This window comes from Pempheris klunzingeri, chromosome 8 (genome assembly GCF_042242105.1).
Source record: "Pempheris klunzingeri isolate RE-2024b chromosome 8, fPemKlu1.hap1, whole genome shotgun sequence".
NCBI lineage: Eukaryota > Metazoa > Chordata > Actinopteri > Acropomatiformes > Pempheridae > Pempheris > Pempheris klunzingeri.
Window position 1 is genome coordinate 21376005 of NC_092019.1, and position 26729 is coordinate 21402733.

The 26729-nt window shown below is 43.0% G+C and overlaps 1 protein-coding gene across 1 annotated transcript; it reads right to left on the bottom strand.

Moving 5' to 3' along the window:
• slc9a1a (solute carrier family 9 member A1a) lies at positions 1-26493 on the bottom strand. The gene is made up of 12 exons (XM_070836180.1): positions 25908-26493; positions 16013-16485; positions 14374-14624; positions 12171-12388; positions 10849-11051; positions 8298-8387; positions 5810-5880; positions 5179-5355; positions 4068-4194; positions 3498-3599; positions 2651-2732; positions 1-1771 (listed from the first exon to the last, which is right to left on the bottom strand). Exons 1-12 carry the CDS (start codon positions 26179-26181, stop codon positions 1482-1484), a joined length of 2358 nt encoding a protein of 785 aa, XP_070692281.1. The 5' UTR covers positions 26182-26493; the 3' UTR covers positions 1-1481.
• Positions 26494-26729: the final 236 nt, after the last annotated feature.

Genomic DNA, 26729 nt, shown 5'->3' on the forward strand with positions numbered 1-26729 from the left:
GTGTTTCTTTTAATGCCCCGTGTTTGAGTTTAGCTTTGACTTTCGCAGTGGTTTTTGTGTTGCATGTTTACAAGACTTCATTTAAAGGGTATTCATAAATATAGGATATCATAATTCATTTACATAATTTACACATATATACTGCATAGAATTATATATTTTTTGCCATGACATGCCTACAGCCTTAGATTAAATTAGAGGAGGTGTGGATGTCGTGTCCCATCAGCAGGGATTTAGGGCACAAATGCTTTTTGTACAGGCCAGTGACATAAACTGAAGAATGCACGTAGAAGAAAGTGAGCACTGATTATTTTGATCTGATATATTAAAATCAGCTCACTGAGTGAGGAGTGTGAGGGTGACTATTAGATGGGCACTAGTTCATTACATTAATATTAATGGAGACACCTACACTAACAACTTGACTGGTATTTGGGGGGGGGGGTTAAAGGGTGTTCTAAAATTGAGGTAAACAATAAAACACCTACACAGATAACGTGCCATGACAACATGTCATTTAACGCCAGAAGACTTGGATGGGGAGACAAGCATGATATCGAAACATCTGTGCTGCATCGATGTCTGTCTCACAAGCTTCCCGGACACCTCCTTTATATACAGTGAGGAGCCATAGGACAAGGCTGCAGGTCTGTATGCACAACTATAAACAACTGTGGTTCTTATACACAGTGACTAAATACATCCAGCTTTCAGCCAACATCCCACTAACACTGGGACAAACTGATTGCAAACAGATGTTAGTACCCCTGAAATTAAAATACGTTTTTAAAAAAACAACCAGGATAAAAATGCACCAAGTGAAAGGGTTTGACATAAAATAAGGCCAAATATTTTAAACTAGCTACTATCGAAATGTTTGAATATCCAGCAAATTTCAAGTGACAGAATGAAACGGTTCCATGAGATATTACATTAAAGCATTAGCCTTAAACTCAAGTGCTATGTTTGGAAGTGACAACTGAATTGAAGTAGTTTGCTTTGTTGATTATTTTTACGGTGGAGGCCCAGCATGTCTCAAAGAATGTAGCTGTGAAGACATAAAAAAAGTCATGAACCAACATAAAACCAACTACGCAGTTATCATTAGGAAAGAAAAACAGTCTGACACTAAAGTAAAAATGACATTGTCTGACACTAAAACAGTCCAAACCTTTGGTAATGCATAGTTCTTTCCTGAATGTCTCAGACTCTCCACCATAAACTACCATCCCTCAGACAGCAGCGGCTGCTGTTCCAATCCTGTCTAAAAAAAAACAAAGAGCAATGACGATAACAAACTAATGGCTCTTTTTTTCTAAGTCTCCTTTTGCTTTCTCTCTGTGGTTTGTACGGCATTAGCAGTTTTGGCTTGTTTGGTTTCTGAACCAAAGAGATTATTTAGAGCAGAGCAGTGAAGCAGCCCTCCCTCCTCTAACCAGCGCAGGTGGGAAGGCTGACCCCTTCGAATCCGGTCTGCCATATTAAGGCAGGAAGGGTTCGTCCTCGTCCTCGTCTGCACTGGGACCGGGGTCGCTCAGACACCTCATCAGCTTCTGCTGTTCTCTGGCTCCGTCCGCCTCGGCTGGCTTGTTAGGTGCCCTCTGCCCCGAGGGAGGCTTCATCATCAGGCCCTGGTCCTCCTCCTGCTGATGGTCGGCCCGCCTGAACTCATCCATCAGATTGACGGAGTCCGGGGACTGAGGGGAGGCCAGGTCTACCTGGATGGTCGGCACGCTGTCCGACACCGGCTTCATGCTGTAGGCTTGAGGGTCTAGAGGCAGAGACGAGGGTGCACTATCAGGGAGTGAGCTTTAAGGAGGCTTTAAAAAGGGATCTAATATCATTCCATCAGCGTGCATCAACATAAGATGTACAAGGGAAGGAGAATGTGATCAACTAATATTAAGGTCAACAAAGCTACCCATGTATAATCACTGCACAAAACCAACAACAGCAGGCTTCAAGACTTTTCCAAATATGTCACAACACAACAAAAATAACAAAAAGGAATAAAAGTGCTTTATAATACAACACATGCTGGAATAACACCACTTTTAAATGACTTAAACACAAGCTGAAATACCAACATACTGTATATCATGCTCGACTCTAATCTGTAAACAGCGAGATTTTGTTCCTTTGGCTACAATAAATCATCAGGATGTGGCCTTGTCATTCATGTCATGAAATCCCCTCATTAGTGATGAATAATTAATGAATGTTAACAAGCAACATAACTGATGCATGCATGTTAGGATTGCTGCTGGGTTATCACGACGCAAAATGAGTCTTGTCTACACTCACTACATACCTGGACAGACTTTGTTCCCTTTTTGCTGCTGATCAGGTCTGAAATCAGTATCTCTGCCTAAAATGAAACCACACACCGGTTTACATGCCGGCTGGCACATGCAAACATATTTCCATCAGTGGGGAAATATCTGTTGCTGCAGCTGTGAACAGTCGGAGTGCTTCCTACAGTGTTGATTGTTCTGTGAGAGCTGCCTTGTGAGCCTGACAAAATATGATGTCTGCCCCATCAGCGACTTTGTGAGCTTTCCTCCTATTGTCTCATGTGTTGTGTTTTAGTAAAACGGAGGTAGCTGTCCAGTGTTTGCACTTCGGCTGTGGCTAAGATGGATGTGTTTACCTGAGGCCAGTCTGGCTCTACACATGGTCGGGGAGTCAGGAGGAGCAGCAGGCACCGTCAGGTAGTTAGTCATGTCTTTTATCTGGGAAAACACAGGGATGTTGTTGGTTTGTGAGATGACTGAACCTTCTGCATGGAATCAAATGTCACAGTTACATAATGCAACTAAACCTAAATATTCGCTACCCTGACAAATGACAAAGAATACACATTCTGCTTCTTGTGAAACGGCCAAACTAAAACACGCCAGTTATTCACACCTGATTAGTATCGCAGAGAAACTGCAGTAAAGTTATGTGTTGCTCTGCAGAAATCCTCTTGAGTCTGCGGTGGCTTCCAGCACATTCGATTTACCCAAAACAGAGTCTATTTTCATTATGTAATTACAGGCTGATGAAATTGAAGCTTGTGGTAGGGCCACTCAACCGTGCGAATAAATCAGCCCCCATTTGTGTCGAGAAAATTAATTTAGAAGGCTGAAGGTGGACTCTAATTAGAACACAAATCATAGTTTGGGCTGAATCATTTAATTTGCTACTGGCCCAGAATGAGAAGTGCTGCTTTTCATCTGGTGTTTTTTGGAGTCTACTGTGTTTCCTCTGATCTATGATGGGATGCATCCTGCGAAACAACTTCTACTTAGTTATGTACCAGATTGCATAACTGTCTCTGTGGCACACTGCTGTGGTATCACAAAATCTCTTAATCAGCGCTGACTAATCAGCAAAATGTGTTTTGTTCAGTTGTGCAGTGGCCAGGTGTCAATAACATTCGACAAGGCGGACAGCTGGCTCAGACTGATAGAGGATTTAAAGGGTGCTGCCCTCACTGAGACTGACAACCATACCTTCTTCTCCAGCTCAATCATCTTTTGCTTCTTGAGAAGTAAGTCGCCTAAGCCATCCTCATATGGATCAGCCACCAGAGTGTGTCTGTTGTAGGAGCGCAGCTGAAGTAGAAAAGACACATGAAAAAAACTCAGTTTCAGAAGGCAATTCAATGGTTAAGATATATGACACAAAGGGTTTGGCACTGTTAGTTTCCCTTTTATCTCAAAGAACTGCAGAAGTAGGGATGAAAACGTAAAGAAGAGAAGAATTAGAGTGTGTGGAATTAGAGGAGGCCGGACCACTTTACTCAGGCCATGATGACCACAGGGGAACAATTACATCTAAATCTGTGTAAATCAATGAGAAGTGCTTTTCTGTGTGCCTACAAGTTAAAGTCAGTATTAGTTAATGTATAACCCAAGCTACTGATTCTAACTCTGTAAGAATCAATACAACAGTCTCACATGGCAGAGGTGCTACATTAGTTCCCAGTGCAATTCAATATGAGGAGTGATGTGCTCTGAAATCACCAGCTGTAGAAGACAACACATCTTTGGTTGATATGAATAGGAATATAGCAGTGTTACCCTCTGCCGTGTCCTCTGGAGGTTACTCCTGAGGATCTTCCTGATCTCCTCCTCGCGGCCTTTAGGCAGCTGGGGCAGAGCTCTCTCTACAGGCTTGGCAGGAGGAGGCTTCTTGGGCTGGATGTTCCTGAGAAATGCAGGAATAAGTTAGGATTAGCAGAGTTTGTCTGCTGCAGACCAGTGAAGATAAGTCACGTGTACACATCGAAAGCCTGTCTGCCATCTGCTTTTGTCAAAACACAATCTGTTGTCGTACTAATCAAACCATTGAAATCCTATTTCCCTTAACTACTTCTTCCTGGTATCTAATGATCTGTAGAACAAAAGAAGAATCATCCTGTTCTATTTACAGCTTTGACTGACTCTACTCCACTTGTATACGACTTGAATTACATAAACATTCAGAATCTGTTCTTCTATTGTATATTTTAATGGCTCCATTAAAGTTTGCTCATGCTGGAATTATTTATTTGATTACTAGATACAAGGTGTGTTCGAAAACATTTTAAGCGGCTACAATCAATTTTTGTGTAATTAAAATGTCTCAAATGGCAATATGAGAGTGGTGGGTGGTAATGATGAACCAACAGAGAATTATCACATAAATCTGCACCTCCCCTCCGCTATGTGGAGATTTATGATGAGTTCAGGCTGATTGTTTCGCTCTCCGGCCTGCAGCTACACTGTTTTTGCTTCACTCCGACTGCTCTTACAGTTGCTTCTGCTGCAGCAGGCAGCTGTTTTCAGTGAAAAAGCTATGAAAACCCAGTGCACACTACCTGCTCAGCACCAAACGACAGACAGACACAGTTAGTTCACTAGCGGGCATAGTGGAGAAATTAGCAGCTTAAGAGCCAGGTATTTCTTTCAGGATTCGCTAGAGACCAAAAACAGAGCTGAAAGAACGTGAATATTGGATTTGACCTGGCGGTCTCAGAAACACAACTGCAAATAAATGAGAATTTGGCTCTGTACATGTGTCGCAGTCACAACTTATTTCCTCAAAGTGGCCAAAAAATCATTTATTAGAGATTCATGGACTCAAACTTGGCCTGTTTGTCACTCTGAGTGTGGTAACTCAAGACAGGTTGAGTGTGTACTTAGTACTTACTGCATGGAAACAGTGGAAGGCACAGCAGAAGGCAGCTTGACTCCCCCTCCGCTCTCCACCAGCTCAATGGCCTGTTTCATCTCCATCTTATGGTAGAAGGCGATGAGCTGTGGCTCCTTGGAGCGCTCGCCCGCAATCAGGCACTTCTTCACATACTTCTTGTTGAAGCGGTTCAGTCTGGGAGGAGGGAGGAAATGACGGATGAAAGCAGGGAGCAGGAGAGAAGAGAGACATGGGGGTGAAACAGGGCAGAGAGAGATGTGAGGGGTTTTACATGTGGTGCATATTAAACGGGAAAAAAGAAGTTATGTGAGGAAATTAAATCACTGATGGTGATAATTCAACATTTACAGCCACAGTTGATGCTTACTCTCTCTGGGCTTAAATCAATTATCCAATGGTCATTTCACAGTGAAGTAATCAAGAGTAAAAATATCAACTTTTCATTGTCACAGCTTCTCTCAGTCAAAGACTTAGTTGTGCTTCTCAGTTTATGCTCTGGTAACTAAATGAGCGTTTGTCGTCACGTTTGATATCTCATAGTCAAATTATATATTCATAATGAAAACAATGGCATCCACAGTCCCTGATGACTGCAAATGTTAATGTTGGATAACTGCGAGATCCATACTTGTCTTTCCAGTGGTGGTGTCCATAGTGTCCACAAATGTCCTCAATTCCAGTCAGCAGGTGGTCGAGGAACTGGTGGGGGAAAAAAAGAGGCTGAAAATTGTCTTTTAAAGGGAAGCTAAAAAGAGACAAACTCCAGATTGAATCAGACCTTCAATCTGTCTCTCTGCCTTCTGTATGGAGGTTTGTTGTTTGTGGTAAAACAGGCTTACCAAGATACAAACATGTCATATGCCTCATATCTAATATATCTATATAGGCCCATGTTGCATCTGCTGCAGTACAACCTCATTTGGAGTGCTTTTATTTAGACCGATTTTTTTATGACTCCGGCATTTTCCTTAATTTTTCATTTTGTTTTTTTTAATGTATAAACTGTAATTTATGATTACCAACTGTGATTACAGGCACTCAACGTTACTCAGCCACATCACGGTAGCTATGGCTTCACCACATTGACCTTTTCTCACAGTAAAACCCCTGCCAACATCATTACCAACAACAGCAGGTGACAAGCTTTAAAATGGAGAGCAAACCAGCAGCAGCAGCAGCAGCAGCAGCCCGGTGATTGATTGGACAGTGTTTATCATCAGTGGCAGCACGTCTGCATGGAGAACCAGAGAAATGTACCGATGCATTTGTTGTTCAGAGCGCAGCCGGCCACAGGTCGCCCTGGTGTTCTGACTAAGCCTGCAGATGACAGTCTGACGGCCAGTGTTGCTATGGGAACAAGTCATTAAGCAGAGCCGCAGAATTTACTTGGGCTTTGTCGGAAGAGCCCAGCACTGCGGGGGTGAGGGTGAAAAAGTCTCATTTCAAAAAGTGGAGACAATATGAAAAGTTTCTCTAGAGGATTCTTCCTAGAAGACGCATGGTGAGACAATACAGCAATATATTATGATATATTCTCCTCTGGTTACACTGACACTGGGTCACACGCATTCTTCTTTCACTAAAAACTTCTCCAGTTTACCGTATGTCTGTCTATCATGTGAATAATGGCAGAGGTACACATGCTGCTGTGAGTCTGCGAAAAGGGCTCTCGCTCCATTTTCTTTTCTTACACTCGTGCACCTATGCACTTTGCACATTATGCAAATCTGAAAACCCAAACTACTTGAGGGCTGTTTTCCCATTTAGTAGCACGATTCATACATGTTTGTTACACCATGCAGCTGCACATAGTAGTATATCACCTATACTGTATAATGTACAGAGAGCCAGTCATTATTGAACCCTTCAGGATGATTCAAGATTCCTGTATCACTCTGACCCCACTTAGGTCTCTCTCTTAAATTAAAGAGTTTGGTCTAGACCTGCTCTTTATGTAAAGCGTCTTGAGATAACGCTGTTATGAATTGGTGCTATATAAATAAAGATTGATTGACTCTCTAAAGAAAAAAAAGGAAAGAAAAAAAGAATCTAACGTGAAATATTGACCGTAGATGAATCAGGTATTCAAAAAAGCTGTGTAATAAGTCTTAATAGCAGTGAATTGTGTGTTGTCATGTGATTCTCACCGGATCTACAAAAAAGCATCACTAAAAGTGTATGAAAGGATCTGCAGCATCTTTGGAGCAATTGGAATATTGATAAATAAATAACTGAATAAATTCACAGCCTCCTTTCTGGACGACTGGGTAGCACTCTATTTGGATTCAGTGCTATGCTGTAGCCCGGTGTCCTCAGCCGGCTCTGCTGACTCTAATCACTGGTGTTTATGGTGGAGGAGAAGCCATTAGGACAGACTGCTCTTCTAGCCTCGTGCCTGGTGACTTACAGTAAAGCCCCAGACAGTGCTGATGTGTGTGTGTGTGTGTGTGTGTTATATTAAAAGCTTTAGAACACCTGGGGATTGTGGACCATGGTGGCCAGTCGCGTTTGAGTACCAGAAACTGTGGCTACAAGAATCTAAGTGTGTGTGTGAGAGAGACAAGTGTGTTCAAGTTATATGCTGCTGTTATGCAATGAGGCAGCAGCAGAACTGTCAGTCTTTCTAATCTCTGGGCTGCTGCACCACTACACTGTTCAGTACGAGGAATGAAGGAATGAAGTACCACCTTTCAGCCAGTAGGTGGAAGCAGCAATCAAAATGTGATGAACTAAATGGGCTCAGAGGCTTGTTGCTGGAAAAGGATGTTTTTACATAACTGTGACTGAAAGGACTGTACAATACCATTAGAGAAACAATTCAATATCAAAATGTAATTATTTGTACAACTGCAATGCATTTCTCAATCTGGGAAATGGTATATATTAGTAACATTATTAGTAATATTTGTATTTCTGTATCTGTCTGTGTGCTGAGTAAAGAACAATAAAAACATGACAGGAAGAGAGACTACATTGTTAAAGTTCACCAAGGTGAGTAGGTGAAAGAGGAAGTTGATGAATTCAACAGCATTTTCTCCGTGTGTCTCACTAATCTATTGAGACGATGTTGTGTGGTTCAAAACATTCAAAACCATTTACACGTTCTGGGATTGTACCTGGGTGTGGATTTCCTCATTGATCGAACGCTTGGCCTCCTGTTTCTTCTTCACTGCCAGCAGCTCCACCAGGGGTTTGATGGTCATGCCCTGCGAGATGGATGACAGGAACAAAAACATGATTCACCGTGACCTTGGCTTATGCAGAAATAGGCAGGGATCAACCACTGTAACGCAAGAGTGGAATGAGAGGGTTGCATGTGGATTTGCATTTAAATCTGGTAGAGTTTTATAATCTTCCCGAGTGTCAGAGTCATGTAGAACACATAAACCAGCACTCTCCATACTCTGATACTGACGTCTATCACACCCGTCCTGGTTTATGGAGCCGTTAAAGACACCTTCAAACGCGGCCATCATGACTGTGTTTTCATTCATTGAAGTCAAGCGTAAGCTCGGTAGTATCACACTTTACTATCTGGCACGGTTTCCAAATTTCACAGTGGCTGATTAACACTCACAGTAGGTCGTCACACAACTTTTCACAATGACCCCGTTCTTGCTGCTGTGAATCTCTCACCATTTCAGAGGGTGACAATGTCAAAAGTTACAGATTTCAGCTTTAAAAAGCAACATATTTAACAAATATGCAAATCCACATTCTAGTAATATTAACACAATGACACCCTTCTCAATATCGACAACACAAAACAATATAATTATGTGTTTCCATTGTTCCCTTGACAGACATTCTTTTTCAGTTTACAAGCGGTAAGTGGGTAGATTAGGGTAAGTAGGAGATGTTACTTGATACTGAACTGAACTGCTAAAATTATCATGTGCCAAAACCTTTGTTTATTTTCATTTTTAATGAATGTGTCTATGTCTCAAACTTACCTCCATTGTTGCCTCACTAGAAACACTTTCATGTGTAGTTTATTTGAACTATTATGTTGGTCTATTTCTGGTTAGTTATCAACAGGATTAAGAAAAATGCACTGCCACGACAGAATGGCTCCAGGAATGCAGAATCAAACATCCGTCTGATGTTTGGCTACTGTTTGATTATAACCAGAAGTGTGTGCGCGTGTGTGTGCGCGCCTGTCTGCACCTAAAACCTCATACGTATCATTCTGCTTCTTAAAGAGATTAAGCCGACCATCTGGTTTACTGTAATAGCCCAAAGAGGAAGCCAGACGGTTCCTGTTCTTTAAGCATACCCGGTCCTGCTACCAGGCATGTATGCAAAGGGGACCTGCATTTTTCCTACCTTATGCTTATTTCAATTTGATCACACAAGGCATGACACAAGGCGCTAAAAGCAAGTCTATAGATCTTAACTGGTCAGGCTGTAATCATCCATTAAAAGATTTTTAAAAGATTATCCAGAATAATAACAATTTTCACTTCTCATCATTATAGACTTAATCACACACACACTGTGTGTGTTTTTACTGGGGAGAGATTAAGTCTATAAGTCTATAAGTCTTCCCACTCTTATACGCAGTCATACTTTTAAGCAACTCTTGCTCCTGGTCTCCATCTGCCTCAGCATCAAACTGCCGGTGCTGAATCGTGAATAAAACATGTTTCTAATCTTGCCTCTGTGGAGAGAGGACATGTCTTCACAGTTTCTGGGTCAAATTCACATCAGAGAATTTTCCTACAGTTTCACAAGGAGACTGGATTATCTGACAGCACAGGGGCGATGCAGTCCACTGTGCTTAAAACGGACAACACATGATATAAATGCAACGAATCACTGCCTGTTTGTCTTTATCTTCCCTTCATGTACCGCATGTTATCTTGAGGTTCATTCAATGAAAAGTCTCCACATTTTCTATTCCTTTTGCATATGTTTTACATTCGCATGCATGAATTGGTCCACCTGTGTTTCTGTCCGTCAGTGTACTTCAAAGCTGAAGATGAAATTAGTTTTTCCTAAACCAGCTGGAGCTGTTTACTTCACACCAGGCGGACCGAGACAACCTGACCACTTGAGGGGGAGGAACTGATGTGACACCAAACAGGTCCTTTTTCTAGGAAGAACAGCCTTCCTCTAAAGACATGAACGTTCCTTTGTTGTCCAATCCTCAGCGTGACCAGTAGGAGGAAGAATGACTTGTTTAACGGAATGGTTACAAATAAAACACTTGTTCAGAGATGCGTGTACATTTGTTTTGTCTTTGAGCTAATTATGTGTCAGTCAGTGTGGATTCAAACAGTGACGCGAGTCAAAATGCAAACTAGGCAAACACACTACACTAAAAAGGAGCTTTTTGCGGACCAGTACAGTTGGTGATGACAAATGCATACGAGTGGGTAACCTACAGAACATGTGAATAAAATTTGCCACACTGTCTCTTACTTGGAATATTGCACCAGAGGACCAACAACGCTTTATCTATAGTGTTTTCACTGTGCGTAAAGAGCTGGAATCACTTTGCATAGTTTAAATAGGCCTTAATTTAACAAAAGATGAAGTCGTACATTCATGATGATCATAAAAACATCCCATAGTAAAGCTTGAAGTAGGCTACAACACAGTAAGCCAGGCTGAACAACAAGTTTCCTCCCTCTAAAGTCTGTTTAGAGGCCTGGGTGCTCGTACCTGAACAAAGACGGTGAAGAAGATAACAGTGATGATGGCAGTGAGGAACATCTCCCTCATGGGAAAGTGGTCGTTGTCCAGCAGGAAACCAAGGGAGAAGGCGATGGCACCTCGCAGGCCACCGTATGCCACAATGAACTGGTCCTTGGTGGTCAGCTTGACGATGCGGAACTTGTTGATCACGTAGGTCAGACCGACCACACCTGGGAAGGACAATGTAATGAGAAACTGAGGTCGGGTTTGTGTGCGTCTTTGCATTTATGCTGCAAGTCTATGGGTCGAATAGCATTCTTTCTAGCCTTTTAAGATGCCAGTGCTTGCCAATAAGTCTAGACAAAAACAAGAAAGTAAATAATATACTTTCTGCAAACCGTACACAGACTAAAAACTTTCCTTGTACAGCTTGTGCATCATAGTAAAAATCATACCTTTTTACTATCAATCTGTACTTGCAGACGGGGTATTACTTACTACTATCTCCACTACAGTCTTCTTTTTGAATTTAATATCACACTGAAATAAATGGAAACCAGCTGCTGACTGGAAGATAAGAAACTCAATTCAAAACTTTTGGAAGCATGGTTTGGAAAGTCATTTGCAGTGCTGCAAAAGATAACTGGATAATAGGAAACAACCTAAACATTGTAATGGGCCTTCCACTTACAGGGCAAAAGCATCTTCAACTACTTTCCATCACAAGATCTTGCATCATGTGATGCAAGCAGGACTTGTGTGTTTATTGATGTTGTAATTCAGTCACGGACAGCACACACGTGAGTGGAAAGTTTGCTCTGAAATCAGCTCCTAAGGCTAAAAGTGTTGGATAAAAATGAGAACTCAGTATTTCCGTGACTGAACACATCTCATCTTTTTTTCATTTTCTCTGTCCAACGACACTAACAACTCTGGTATGACACATCATCACCAGAAGGACTTGTGACGGCCTCAAGTCAACATGGAAGTCCTCTTTGCTTCCTTTCACACACCAACAGATGTGTGATGAAACATGATGGCAACATTTACGGCCGTCAGCGTTCCCAGTTCGCTTTTTGACAACAGGGTCGTTTTACAGACAAAGAAATCCTTTTTGGGTAAATTACGACTATCTACTTGGAAACTAAGAACTAAGCAACTTTACTTTTGCACTCTTTTGTGAGATCTTCCACGAATGAAACTCAAAAACCAACAATGTAACAAATGAACAACACTTCTTCCTCTGTTGCATGTTGACAGCTGTTTCCCCATTTACACAGTATTGCCCCCCCCCCCCGCAGGGCACCAATACGTTTATGTGAAGAAGTTGTTACTGCGGTAGGGCTGACCTATGACCCGTGCCACCAGGCACAGAATGACAGTGACGGTCACGAAGGTCCAGTTCCAGGTGTGAGGTCCGTCCACTGTGGCCACACCCAGAAAGATGAAGATTAGTGTCTCACTGACGCTGCTCCACATTTTCAGGAAGTACTTGATGGTGGTGTGGGACTTGTGGGATATGTTGGCCTCAACGTAGGGTCGCATCACCGCTCCGCATGCTATCAACCTGAAACGAGAAGAGGCAGGCGCTTACTCAGTTTAAAGATTGTAAAAGGAGGGACATTTTCAACTTGTATTTTATGTATTTTAGGAAATATATTTTCATAACTTCCACGGATAAAAAAACATGTCAAATCCTGCGATGTTTGTCATTGTGGAACAAATGATTTAAACAAAGCCAAGTAGGTTTAATGTGTTAAAGGTAAAAGCCATTTTAGAAGAAGTGGTGCTTTGATTTGAGATTTGAGCAAGAGTTTCCACTTATGTAGCGCTGCAGTCACCCAGCCTGAATTCCACACTGGTTGTAGAAATGTGACACCAAAAAAAGATGCCTCCGTCTGGGGAACACTTCTCTCCTACATTCCGGTATAATGCGATGTTTCTTTGTTAAAAATGTGGACACCGGGACGCCCCAGTGGCTCAACTGGTAGAGCGCATGCCTTTAAGGCTTATGGCCTAACCGCAGTGACCTGGGTTTGATTCTAGCCTGTGGTCCTTTGCTGCATGTCATCCCCTCTCTCTCTCACACATTTCTAATATTATCCATTTTCTAATAAAGCCGTGATAGATAATAAAGTCTGTGACCAAAAGAATCTTTGAAGAAAAAATAAATGTGGAGGCCAGAAATGAACGTCACCAAAGTCCCATCAGGCCGCAGCAGCCAATTCCCATTTCTCCTTCATGTCAATATTGGTTTGGCTTTCAAGGCTTTTGGGAAATGTGGAAAGGGATTCACAGCAGTAAGTGGTTTCACTCTTTCTTTATAAACAGATGATATGGGGGAAAAAAAAACACCTTGACAAATCCAGCTCTTGATGTGAGGTGCAAGAAGACAGGTAGAGGCTTTGGAGAGCCGTCCCTGAGGATACACATCATTCGGCCCTGACTCAGAGGAGAGGCTCAGTATATCATCGCCTGCTGTCTGTAGCATCAATAACTCCAAGCACCCTTAACAGAAGGTGGATTCACACATTCTGGAGGAGCTGATGACAAACAGCACCTCAGAAAATGTTGGGAAGCCAATAAATTCAGGTTTGGTTCGGGTGCCGCTGGATCAGTTTAATTCATTACACCACTGGTTACATGGAGTGTATTCTGCTGAGATGTACAGTTAAGTTGCTGTCGTGGGGGGGGGGGACTGAAAGAGATTGTCTCTGTAGTGTCAAGATGGTAAATAGACCATGACATCTAATCAATGAGGAAAGATCCACATATCAACATGACATGACATACAATTTGTGAATGCTGAACCTGTATAAAGTTGCTCACAGGGTAGATGATAGGACCCAAGCTAGCAGTTTCGGGGATTCTAGGACTGATGGTGCTAAAAATACAACTTGAAAAACGTATAAATCATATGAATTGAAATTGGTTAAATCTTATTTAATAAGACTTCCAAGTCTAGAGCCACATTAGCGGCTCTGTGAGGTTGTACTTGAGAACAGCGGTGGTTTGTGCTGAATGCGAACATCAGCGTGCCAACATCCTCACAATGGCAATGTTAAAATGTTGATGTTATAGGAGGGACGATATTTACCGTATTCACCATCTTATAGCACGTATTGACCAAACGATTCCTCAAACAATGAACTAAACTCAGGAAGTAAAAAATTGCTTTTGTGCATCCCTGTTTGCATTTCCACAGAATCAGAAGAAATATTGCTGATTGGACAAATAAGAGAAATGATTGATTAAAAAATGTTTAGCGTGATAGCATGCTATCATTTGCTAAATGGGTATGTTATTAGTTAATGTATTTAGCCTCAAAACAAAGTACTGAACAAAATTAATATCTACCTCTTGGTAGCACTAGAGGAAATGTCAGGGGATTAGTAATTAGTAGGTAATTAGGAGTTGCATGTACAAAATTCATTTTCAATTAGTTGTTGAGATACACAACACTAGCGAAGTGGCACAGAAATACATTTACATATACATAGTTCGTCCTGAAAATGTATTATTCTGCTGGTCTCCCTATATGACCACACTTACGCCATGATCCCAGAGAGATGGAACATCTCAGCTGACAGATAGGCCATGTAGCTGTACACAAAGACAAAAAGTGGTTCGATGACACGTGTGTGGGAGGTGAAGCGTGAGGTGAAGGCAGCCAGGATCCCGTAGATAGCTCCCACTAGAACGCCACCCAACGCAACCACAAGGAAGGAGATGATTCCAAGGAAACAATCCATGACTGTCACTGAGCCAACGCCTGAAAACTCCTCAAACAGGTGGTACAACACCTAGGAGAGGGAGGAGGGGATGAAAAAGTGAGTCTAGATAGAATATTAGACATTTAGAAACAGGTTGTTGATTACGATATATGACTATGACAGATGGAATAAAAAGTCTGTCGAGAAAGGATATTGAAAGCTCTCGACTGTGTTCAAAAGAGGAATAAACAGTAGGACGTCATGATGGGTTAGGGTTTAATGAAAATAGATTTGGGCTCTGAATCCAACCAAAGGTCCCAAAGAATGCCACATCATCAGAAGTCAAGTCAAGCGTAGTCTTTTATCTGCTCTGCTTACATTCCTCATGACTTTCTATGCTGCTCGCTATCGCTCTCACTTGCTCCACCACTCTCTATGCTCACCTTAAGTGCTGCCCCAGCCATGTCCTGGGTCACCTTAGCTGAAATGATCATTTTACAGACACTATCACGAGCACTGCTGTCTGTCTTCAGGAAATGAAGCAAAGCTTTGGACCATTTCTTTCTCTTCGCCATGGCTCCTTGTTTTCCAGCAGCATAGATGCTGACTTTGAAGTAATTGTTTTGCAATATGCAACTGGACCACTGCACCAATAAAAGGAACTGACAAGCTCAGAGGCATACCATTCCATCGGATCAGACAATTCACGACCCTTCCTCAACTGGTGCGGGGTTCTCGATTACCATCCCTAAAACACAACGGCTAAATTTTGCTTTTGCCAAACGGATAACAGATTCTTAAAGTTCCGTACCAAGCATTTGCTAAGTATCTCACTATCGGCACATACAGACTCCTGTAATGCCAGACTAATCATGCAGATCGACTGCCAAGCACTCCAAGGCTGATGAGCTTTGCTTTGGCTCTCACTAGAGCCTATACTTAAAAGTGTCTGTACCAAATGCCAGCTTCTACATGGGTGCTTAGGTGCATTTTGCACACTGTTTACTTAGGCAAGGGATGTGTTGTGTCAAAAACACTATGAAGATGGTGCCTTAGATATCAGCAAATGAGGGTGTTTTAGCCTAACTATAACAATAAGGCTAAAAGAACAGAATTTTAATGATAACACTCAGTGGCTGAGTTTTTAGCTGCTTCACAGACGGCAAAACTAAACACGAAAACGTTAAATTTGAAATGAGAAATGACTTGATGATGCTTCACAAAGGGAGACAATGCTGATGACAATTGGGTGACTGTCACCCAATTGTGGCTGTAATAGGAATATAGGATCTTCTGAGGGCTACAACCAAGGGCTCCAACCTCAGCCTATCATAAGTATTCTTGACATAACTCTAATCTACCAGCCTACCTGTACTGGAGCACAGATGAAACATTAAATACATTCTCTCATTACAAATGGAAGCATGAAAGTCAGCTAAAAAGCACACTGTGCCTAATTTCCTGATTCGTTCACTCACCACAGTGACAGCATCGTTGAGCAGGGATTCGCCAAACACCAGGATATGCAACAGTTCATTGATGTGGATCTCCTCAAACACAGCTAGCACAGCAACAGGATCAACGGCCGAGACGATGGAGCCGAACAGCAAGCAAGGCAGGAGCTCTAGCTGGTGGAGGTTGGATGGATTGTCTTGTTGAATCTGACACACGCCATAGAGCAAGCCCCCGATGAAGAAAGCATTCCACAAGGTCCCCACAACAGCGAACATGAGGATCGTGCCCAGGTTCTCCATGAAGGGACGGATGGGCAGGAAGTAGCCAGCATCCAGGATGATGGGAGGCAGCAAGCAGAGGAAGAACAATCTGGAGTCCAGCACCGGGGGGACCTTTTCTCCAGCTAGTCTGATGAGCCCCCCCACCAGAAGGCCCACAACGATCAACAGGCAGCTCTCTGGCACAATGCCGGACAGCCGAGGAATCAGGTGGAACCCTGGGAAAATGAATGGAAGAAAAGGTTTAGGTGCAATGCCATGGAGGGAGACAAACAACAATGAGGAAGTAAGCAGGATTCTGGGATGAGATTAACTGAAACTGATTCCATCGTTTTTTTCTCACTTTACAAAATGCAACACTGCAAAAGGAAACTAAATATTTCCTAAACTCAAAACAGAGCCATCAGCTGTTACGTACTTCACTCCTGTGAGTACTACCACCACTCACATAACAGGTTTCAACTTCTGTCTCAGATTCAGCAGCCACTTTGTGTGTGGCTGTGTGCAGACATGTCACAGCTTACATGCTCACATTTGTTCATTTAACTGTCTGTAACACAAAACCTTTACTCTATATGTGTTTAACATATGAATAAAGTGGCATGAAGCTGCGGGTTTGAGAAAGTCCATGAGAGTTGAACTGTATGTTGTGTAGTTACTGGAGTGGCCAATCGCGGACTCGTGACTTCTAAAAAGAGAAAAATGGAAATAGTATGCAAAACGTTTATCACAGCCAGATCTCACATTACAGTTTAACCAGTCAAGCCTGCAATTTAAATGTGTTTGCTGTGAGCCCACATTCAGGAGACGAGACTAAAAAAGTGCCATCAGTTAAAACTTCCATTTGTCTTCTTGTCTGGGTATTAATCCAATTTTGGAGGAGTTACACATAATTGAAATAACCTTTTGCAAATATCTGCTCTTGCTTGAGGCTGTGTGGCTGTCACAGCACAAGCAGTTTGGCAGGGAGTTCCCAGATACTGTTGATGTTAATGCCTTTACAAGCAAGAAGACTTACTGCCTGACAAAAGCTGCTTGACAGGGTGGCCCACCAAGGGTGAGGTGGCTGGGTTGACATGGGACCATGAACACCATCACCTTGAGCTGCTGTTGAGTTCCACATGACACTATAAACACACACAAGGCTACATGCATGTATTCACAGTAAAGTGACGGGACAACTGCAGCCTGTGCATAGCTAGCAAAACAAGATTAGGACTTCAAAGAGACAGCAGCGTGCGCCTCATAGTGAGATGTCTTTCTCCAGCTATATTTACTGAACACTACAGCAGCACAGGAATGTGTACTTTTCCAGCTGGCACTGTACCAGCTGACGGCATGGTGCATTAATACTTACACACAAACACACACAGAAATATGAACCAGATATGGCTACATGTTCACATGCACGCTAAACCATTTTAGTGTGCGTGTGAACATGTAACATGTTAGCGTAAAGGCCTCCATCTTCTTGTGACCCGCACAATAACATCTGCATGTTACGGTCTGTGTGTGTTTTTATTAGAGACAGAAACAGAGGGATTGATGCAATAATTGAGCCATGTCACCAACTTGATTTTCACATTGCTACAGCTATTACATGGAGTCACTGTGTGGTCCACCCACAGCTTTAGTTTCAAATGTTGACACACAGAATTTTAAACCATGGTGCTGTCATAAGCTTGGATAAAAGCACCCATAGCAGCACGTTAAACTTTCAATAAGCCCCACGGCAACAAAGTTCGAGCTCTTAAGGACGAGAGTGCAGTGGCGCAGTGAAGGGGCACAATAACCACGGGATGCAAAGAGCAAAAAGGGGAGGGGAGGGGCGGACAGGTGAGCAGCTCAGGACTGCTCCAGTTTGCTTACGTTTGCACAACAAGCATGGTGGAGCTGCTAATTAACATTCACTCATTAGCACATTGCACGGTTTGTAATGTGATGACCAGACACTGCACACGCGCTGCCAGTAAACAAGAATTACCACTGCAAACGAATAGATCAGTTATATTTAAGGCATATGAGCTGGAATTACATTTAAGCTGCGCAGTATCATTTCAGTGTTGTAAAGCTGTAACTTAACAGTATTTAAACAGCCTAAAACTCCTCTGCGAGAATACAAGACATCTGAGGGAGGGGGAGGGGTGTTTATACTTTGGCAGCTTGAGGACAACAACACTATTAGTGTTTCAGCTCACAAGCTCAACAAGTGCATGTCTGTGAACTATACAGCTGCATGCAGCTGTGGCTCTGGCTCTCTGAGAGAAGATATTGAGGAAGCCTTTATTTCAATGGGCCAAAGAGACCTAATTCCCTCACAATGCAATATTAGAGGCTGAGTGCTCTTTGCTTTTCAATGCACTTTATTGGAAAACAGGCACCACACACGACTCCACAGAGGCTTAGTAGCCAGGTGGGTTAACAAAGATACTCTGTGATAACTGCTGAAACACAGATGTGTTTATGCGAGTCCGCCCTACGGCTTATGTGGCGAGCAGGATGCAAATTCCACACCTAGCTCAGCTCTGACGTCATCCAAAGCACAATGTCTCTGCAGAAGACAGCATCAATCTGTGTACTGGAGGCTTCAATCTAAAGCTAAATTAGCACCACAAATTAGCCCATTAAAGTTCATAAGATCTCAACCCCCTACAGATGCTCTTACATTATTAAGAAGCTGTGTGTAAAAGTGTTTGATACGTCATCGCTGCAGAGATCTCTGTTCAGTGTGGGGGCACCAGGTTTCACATGTGGTCCTGCGCACCTCCAGTTAACTAATTGGTTCCAGTATGAACAGATTAGATAACAGTGGCAGGCCTTCCACAGGAATGAATGGGAGTGTTTTACATGAAAATTCTGCCAGTAAATGAGTCTAGATTACAAAGAATTTGAATATTCCCATTAACGGTTTGAATTTAGCAACACCACATAGCACGTAGGCTACACGATGTAAATACATTATGTATAAAACATTCTCCCTCATTGAAGACAAGCAAGTTCAGCCTGTTGCAAGCTGACAGAGGGCAGCAGATGGCAGTGCATGATGATGGCAGTTTTAGGAAAGAAAGAAACAAGCTCTGAAAAGAGGGAGAATTTATGTCTACAAGTCATATCTTGTAGGAAGCAAACATATTGCCTACTGTATTTTATCAGGCTGTATGGTTACACTGTTATACCCCTATAGGAAACTGAAGTCCAAGAGGACAGCGACTTACCAACAGAAAGGAAGAACTGATAGCCTCCTGCCTACAGCATGTGCATGGAAAATTACAAAGAATGGAATGAGCTTTACAACTTACTTCAAATAAACAACTTTACTAGAAAGGCATGCTTATTTTTTAGTGATGCCCACAGGGAATACTTCTAGATGTACACTGGGTTTCACCTCAACACTTACTGTACACATAGGTGTGGTCCGGTAACAAAAACTTCAGCAGCTCAGGTTTTATGTTGCTATACAGCAGTTTGACCAAAGAGAGACGTTCTGGTCACACAGTTTCATTTATACTCATGATCGAACAACCCATACTGCAAAGCTCTATTAAGAAGAAACAAGTATAACTGAGTCCAAAGGGTGGCATGGGATAACAAGTGGTGGTATTATTAGTAAGACGAGGAGTCCCATGATCCCTTGTGTTAAGTGTTCTTCCTAGTGGCATTAAGTAATGAACCTGAGCGAGGGTACTTTTGGCTCACAGCTTCCACTCCCTAAATCATGACCCATAAATAGACCACAATGAACTGACATTTAAAATGTAATAAAGAAAATGACAGGCCGATGAAGATAATGACTTTTTTGAAAATATCAACAAATTAAGTAAAGTTCTGTGGAGGTTCCCCTGTTAAAGGTTCCACAGCAAACTCAATACTATCACTTATCTTCTTTCCATATCATAAAGATAATTATCACATTTAAATAAGAGGTAAGCTGAGTCTTAAATCTGACACAGCCTGACATCTTACATTCTGGTATCTCATTGGAGTGGACATACCAGTGTGTGTCCATATTGCTGTGGAAGCTGTGGAATAATACTCAGCAGCTCACAGGGAAGTTTTCTCATTTCTCAAGGAAAGAAAATGCCTGAACTGTTCCAATGAACAAGCTCTATAGTCATTTACACAAAACCAATTCACTGAAAAGATGGGCTGTGTTGTCCACCAGGAAAGGCCAAACAGGTCAGGGCTTGATGGACTAAACATATTACCGCTGGTCCCTCGAGCGGTGACACACTCACCAGTGGAATCAGCAGTGACACTCTAAATGACCCATTATCATTCATGGGTGACCAGGGGGGACAAGTGAAGACTGTGCATGCTGGAGAACCAGGAGGCGGATGGGACAAAAAGCCATTTCAGCATCAATGCAGATCTTTCTAAATGTATCAACACATCCAGGACCGGGGCACAAAGAACTCAGTGGAGCCTGAAAAGTCCAACCTAGGCTAAGTGATGACAGTTCACACATTCAGAAATCTCTGCATGACTCCAATTATGGTCTTGGGTGCTAATCCAAGTGAAGGGCCATATCACAGGAGATAAGATAGTGAAAAGGAGTGCCGTGAACTTCAAAGGATAGCTCATGTGGCACTCAACTGCAGTGCTGTCAAGACATATGTATGTAGGAGATAAGTATTTAGCATTCTTCATGTATGAAAACAAGCAGAAATCTCATTTCTGTGCCAGTCTTCAACTGGTCTTCATCCTGCTGCGGTTCATCCTGGCAGCATGTCAATAATGGCAGGCGCTGTGTCCTTGCCCCACTCCCTCCTGAGAGCCTTTATGCAGCAAGGTTATTGAAAACCAGCACAGAGTAACTGCTCTTTCATTTCTGCATGTGTACCCAGTGTCAGCACAGCCTGGCACTTGCTACACATGGTCATTTCTAAAGCCAAGGAGCCATGTCCTGTTGCCAGGTGACTAATTGTACACTGCTGGCAACCATATCTGCTGGGCCATGCAAGCACAAAGGAGAGAAAACATTTACACAGTTGCTTTGTTAAAGAAGGTGAATGGTGATACGTTCATTTGATTCTTTTCCTTGAAACCAAAACGTTAAACTGGCTGGCCAGCTTTCAAACACCATAACTGTTACGCTGTAGTAATGTTCACAGGAAGGTCAAGAAGAACATTTATTTCAGAGTGACGCAGGCCTTGTTCCTGACAAAGCTGCTGTGTACAAGACAAGCCTTTGTGAGTCATTGTATGATTGTATGATACAGATCGTTGCGCTCCTCAAGTTGCTCCTCAGTGTTGGTTTAAATTATTAACAATGCCCCGCTGCTGGTATATTTCAGTATGATCCCTGATGCCACATCTGCACAACAACAGCATAAGCTCACATGGGTGATCCCTCCCTTGCACGGCTGATTTCTAAGCAATATAACAAGGCTTTAGCGACAAAGGCGAGGTTTGATCCTTACTATAATTCACAAGGACATCTCTCGCTGAAACTACTGAATGGAGTACAATTCAGTGACAGTATCAAATGTCTGTTACAAGCACTACCGTAAACAGGCCTGCTAGTGATCAGAGAGTCTCATGCTTTTAATGAAAAGAAAGCAAACAGACAGAGAGATTTTAAGATTAGGCTTTAGAAGGAGACAAAGGGACACTTTAACACTGGCACAACCGCTGCAGATACAGTAGGCTGCTGCCAGACTACCAAAGGACTGTTAAGATAAGAGTTGTGTCTATGAAGGTAAAGACTCCAAGCCACTGATCTACCCATGATGCCATTTCTTAAAATCAACAGAAAAACAGAACAGCATCAATAACAGCCACTAATCGCCAGAACATCCTTAGCCTATGACACATAAAATGATTACTGCTTGCAACCATGTTACGCATGTACAGACTGAAGAACCATTAAACCAATCAAAATTCATTATTGCTTTAAAGGCTATATACTTTGATGCCCTGGACATCATCTATATATGGAGTAATCTTATAAAGATATACGTCTTTGCCTTACTTTTAATATTATATTTTCCTTTAATTGCACATTAAAGATAAGACGTGAATATCTTGGGACACATTGACTCAAGCCAAGGTGTGTTTTTTAATCATGTACCTGGAATCTTTCCCACGCAGGCATTATGGATAAGGACAATAGTGAGGCCCATAATTCTCAGTGGGTTTGCCAAGTGTTGTAACTTTGGACTCCCCAATAATAAGTAGATGAGTCAAATCTTGTCAGTCACTCTCAGTCTTGTCGAAGCGTGGCCAGACACTGAGCCTTGCATGGCACATTCATCATAAATCAGTCGGCCAGTAAGATTCTGACACATTTCTTCATCAACAAAATGCTGTGATTGGATTTGGAAATACAGAGTGACTGTACCAGGAGGGACATATACTGTTCAAGAATGATTGTATAGGCAGTTTCAGCCAGTCAACCCAGTGATACTGATGTCTCCCACCTTAGTTATTATCAATTGTTTACTATAGATAAGGCAAACCTTTAAGGAATGGGCAGGTCTCTTAGAGAACCATTTACTGAGCAAATAAAGTGGGCCAAACGACTGCAGCATTCATGGAAGCGCGTTAATGAAGACATAATGGATCTTAGAGAATTAAACCTCTGTGTAATTTATAAATTCTAACAAACTGTGAAATTACATTTATTTATCACTGAGTCATGTCTGGTAATTACACGGCAGAAAACGATGCACAGCTTTCCAGTTCCTCAGGTGTAAGGATAAGAAAGAGCCAAAGGAATGTTAAAAAATCTGACAGTGAAACCAGGCTACAGCAGTGTTTAACACTGATGGATGATCACTCCGCCATTTCCGCTGAGGTTACAGGTCCGGTTTGCCACTGAACATGGGCAATAGCTTCCTATACAACATCTCAAAGGACATTTTTATCAGTTCACAGTTGAAAAACATGTACTTATATGCCCGCACATAGTGGAGGGATTCACTCCCAAACCCCTCTATCTGCCTCTACCAGTGTTTTGCTAGGAACAAGTGAGGATAGCCTCCTGTGTTTCCCCTCATACCACTTCCTGCTGCTTAAGTACACAGCTGTTCTAAAAATATCTAGCTCCTTCTTTCTTCTTACTTTATATTTCTTAATAGCTTTTACTCTTATAGTGAGTATAGCATACACCGCAGTTGTCATTTTAGAATTTGTAATTATCATAAGTCTCTAATGATAGACAAAGCTTCAGTTGATAACAAACAGTTAAATTGCTATTTGCATTGCCGAAACATTTTCGACAACCACAGTAATAAAACTACAGCGCTGCTCATGGCCGTGGTTGTGACTGTCTGCAAATCCCTGCAAGCTTATGAATGTCTACCATTATCTGATGAAACGCTCTCCACACAGTCAGGTACCTCAGCTAAAAATTCAATAAAAACATTTCACTTTGACTCCATTTATCTATTTAGCCAATTTTCGCCACCTTTCCACCAACTCGTGTCGCAGTCGAACTCGCACTACAACAAGTGTCACCCTTGTAGTAGCACACACCTTTTCTTCAAATTGTTCGGCCAGCTGTGAATTATAAATGGAAGGTGAGACTGACTGGACTTGTCAGACATGTTACAAGGAGCCTTGCTGGAACGAAGGGAACGTGGGAATCAAGCAGCTCAGCCGCCAAGGTAATGACCAGAAGGCGTGTCCCACCAGCGACTCATATTACTGTTGAATATTATCAGATCAGAGCCAACCGATGGGTCATTCTGAAAGTCAGTGCTGGGCGGCTGTTTGATGAAGCCATACATCATAAGCATGACACTGCTGTTTACAACTTCAGGTGAAGTCTTTATGAGTGTCTTGTTACACATTACATTCAAAAATATTAAAGTGGGACAAGGTCATTTAGATAAAAGCTTGCTAGCGCTCATTCTTCCTGATTATGACTGAAATTGATCCTTTCAAAACACACCCTTCCTGTAAACACAGAGGTAAAACACCGGACCACTTTAAGATAACCATGAAGTATGCCTCAATTATAGCTTTTGACATTGGTTGATAAAGAATAGTCAAACTAGAGAAAATCACATAAATATAAGGACTCTGCCATTTACTTTAACACTCTTAGGGCATACTCTCAGTAAATGTATATCCCCTGGGTTTTGATTTATATGAAAAGCTGTGCCATGGTGTATAATCAATTCAAGAAAAGTACCTCTGTGAAAAATAAAGACAGAAAGGCACCATGCACACGGGCAGGGTTGCTTCAGAGATAAATGGACTGAGGATGTGCTTTTAGGCTTGTAAGATATTAGATCCATGAGCATGAATCAGACGCGGGACCAAGGCTGAGCGGTGTAGCAGCCACAGTGAATTACCCGCAGTCCATTTTCAGCCATCCTGGGATAATCAGAGGCTTAAGGTCACCACTGTCTGCTGCTGCCGTCAGCCCACACACTCATTCATTTTCTTTTCTGCCTCCCCTCTGCTTCCCATACTTTCACCGTTCCCTGCTTATCCTTGTCTCCCATTTTCACACCATGCCCTTGAGCTGCATCCTAACGGAGAGCCACCCGAGGCCAGGTGGTCCCTCTCCGTCTGTCCTCTCCCCAGAGACACTGGGCTTCTCGCCCCGACAGTGAGGCAGGATCCTCCCTGGCTACAGGCTGGTGCTCAGTCAGCCCCCTGATGTCACAGGCAACTGACAAGATGCTGGCTCTCAGAAAAAGATAGCAGGGGACAACGCAGTGTCCTGTGAAGAACGCAACGCAAGGAAGGATTTGATGATAGAGGGAGAGACAGTCCAGCAAATACAGAGAAAGTGGAAAGAAAGGAGAGCGCCGTGAGGTGAAGAGGTGAGGAAGCAGGGGACACTAAAGCAGCAGAGGAGGATGAAGAGCTGAACAGCGGTCGTTCAGTGAGCATCGCAGTGGGGAACAAACACACGAGAACAACATGAAGTGGTTCAACTTTTGACACATCCTCCATCACAGTGTTGCAAGGCCCTGGCTCATAATAGCATAGCAGGAGGTTCCCCCGTGTTGAAAACTTGCCAAATAGCTGCTGTCCACAATTCAGACGGCTGCACCAAGCTGCTTAGTCATCACTGTAGTGGGGAAATAAGTACAGCACTAGCAAAAGACCTTCTCCACATGAGGCTGACAGGTTTCATGAGCAATGTGCATGACAAGCAGTATAGATTTAGACTCTGTATCACCAATTTAATTGACCTATTCTGGTCAAAGCTGTTATGTCAGCATGCCAGTAGCCTCTGTAATTGGTACATCACAGAGAGACAGGCCGGCCTGGTGGGCAGATATCATCCTGTAGTTCAGTGTAAAGAAGTATTTCTGTTAATCATTGTGAGACCATCAACAGCTCTGCCTGTAGGCTTTGTAATCTGAATCAAGACTTGGATTATCTGTGTTATGTCGGAGTACATTATCAGATCACCAGGTAAACTGTAATCTAAACCAGTTTTCTCTCCAACACGTGAGTCTGATTCAGAGAGCAGTCTGATAAAACAGACACTACTTCTGTTTTCATGAGGAAGTAATTGTGCATCTGGAGAAGGGGAAAAAAAAAAGCTGTCTACAAATGGGGTAACGTCCCTTTACCTGCAATGACTACACCTGTAGCCAAGGCCACAGACCCTTAGCTAGCATGTCCAGGGGGGGCTGCACTAACACAACCTACGTGACACCCACATGACACTCACCTAATTTCATCAAAGAGGCCAGCAGCACCCATAATGAGATCTCGAAAGGGGTCTGTATGTGTTTGTAGTCGAGGCTCAGCACGGGGAAGAGCTTTTTAGTGAAGTTGTGCGGTGCGTCCGCCGCTTTGTGGTCCAAAACCTCCTTGTGGCTGATATCCGGAGAGCTGGCAGCTCCGAGGGGAAGTAACACCAGAACCATGAGCAGGAGCAGCCCCCGCTCCGGTAAAGTCTTCCCGCTGCCGGCCGGGCCGTGCGCACCTGTCCCCGCAGGCATGCTGGCCAGAGGAGCGGTGTGGTTTGAATAGAAATTAGCTGGTGAAAGTCCGCTGGTCGCTTTCCAACAAGTTCAAGGAAGTTGTGCAGCGTTATTACAGCCCTGCTGGTCACAGCTCGGTAAACGTTGCGTCGGTGAAGCCGCTCTTCAACCGCTGTAACGGTCGGTCGGTCGGACTAGCTTGAACCGAACCTGACGTCCATTCTGTCAGTTGGCGTCAGCTAGCTTGACTTGCTGCCTGTAGCTCAGGTAAACAGACGCACCGACGCAGGCCGATGGAGGGAGAAGCAGGAAACACCAGGATGCTGGAGAGAGTTTTCACACCGGAGCAGACTGTAATGCTGCTGAGAGCAGACCTGTCCTGTTTGGGGAGCAATGGGGGGGTGTTTCGCGGCGGTGTTTGACAAGTTTGTGTCAGTGACTATCAGTGTCCCCGTCGGTGAACGATGTCATTGTTGATGCTGGAGACACAGCGGCGTCCCCTCCGCGCCTCTTCCTCCCTCCGACTGTCCGGCAAACTGCTCCGTGAGGCGGCGGCGCTCAGACAC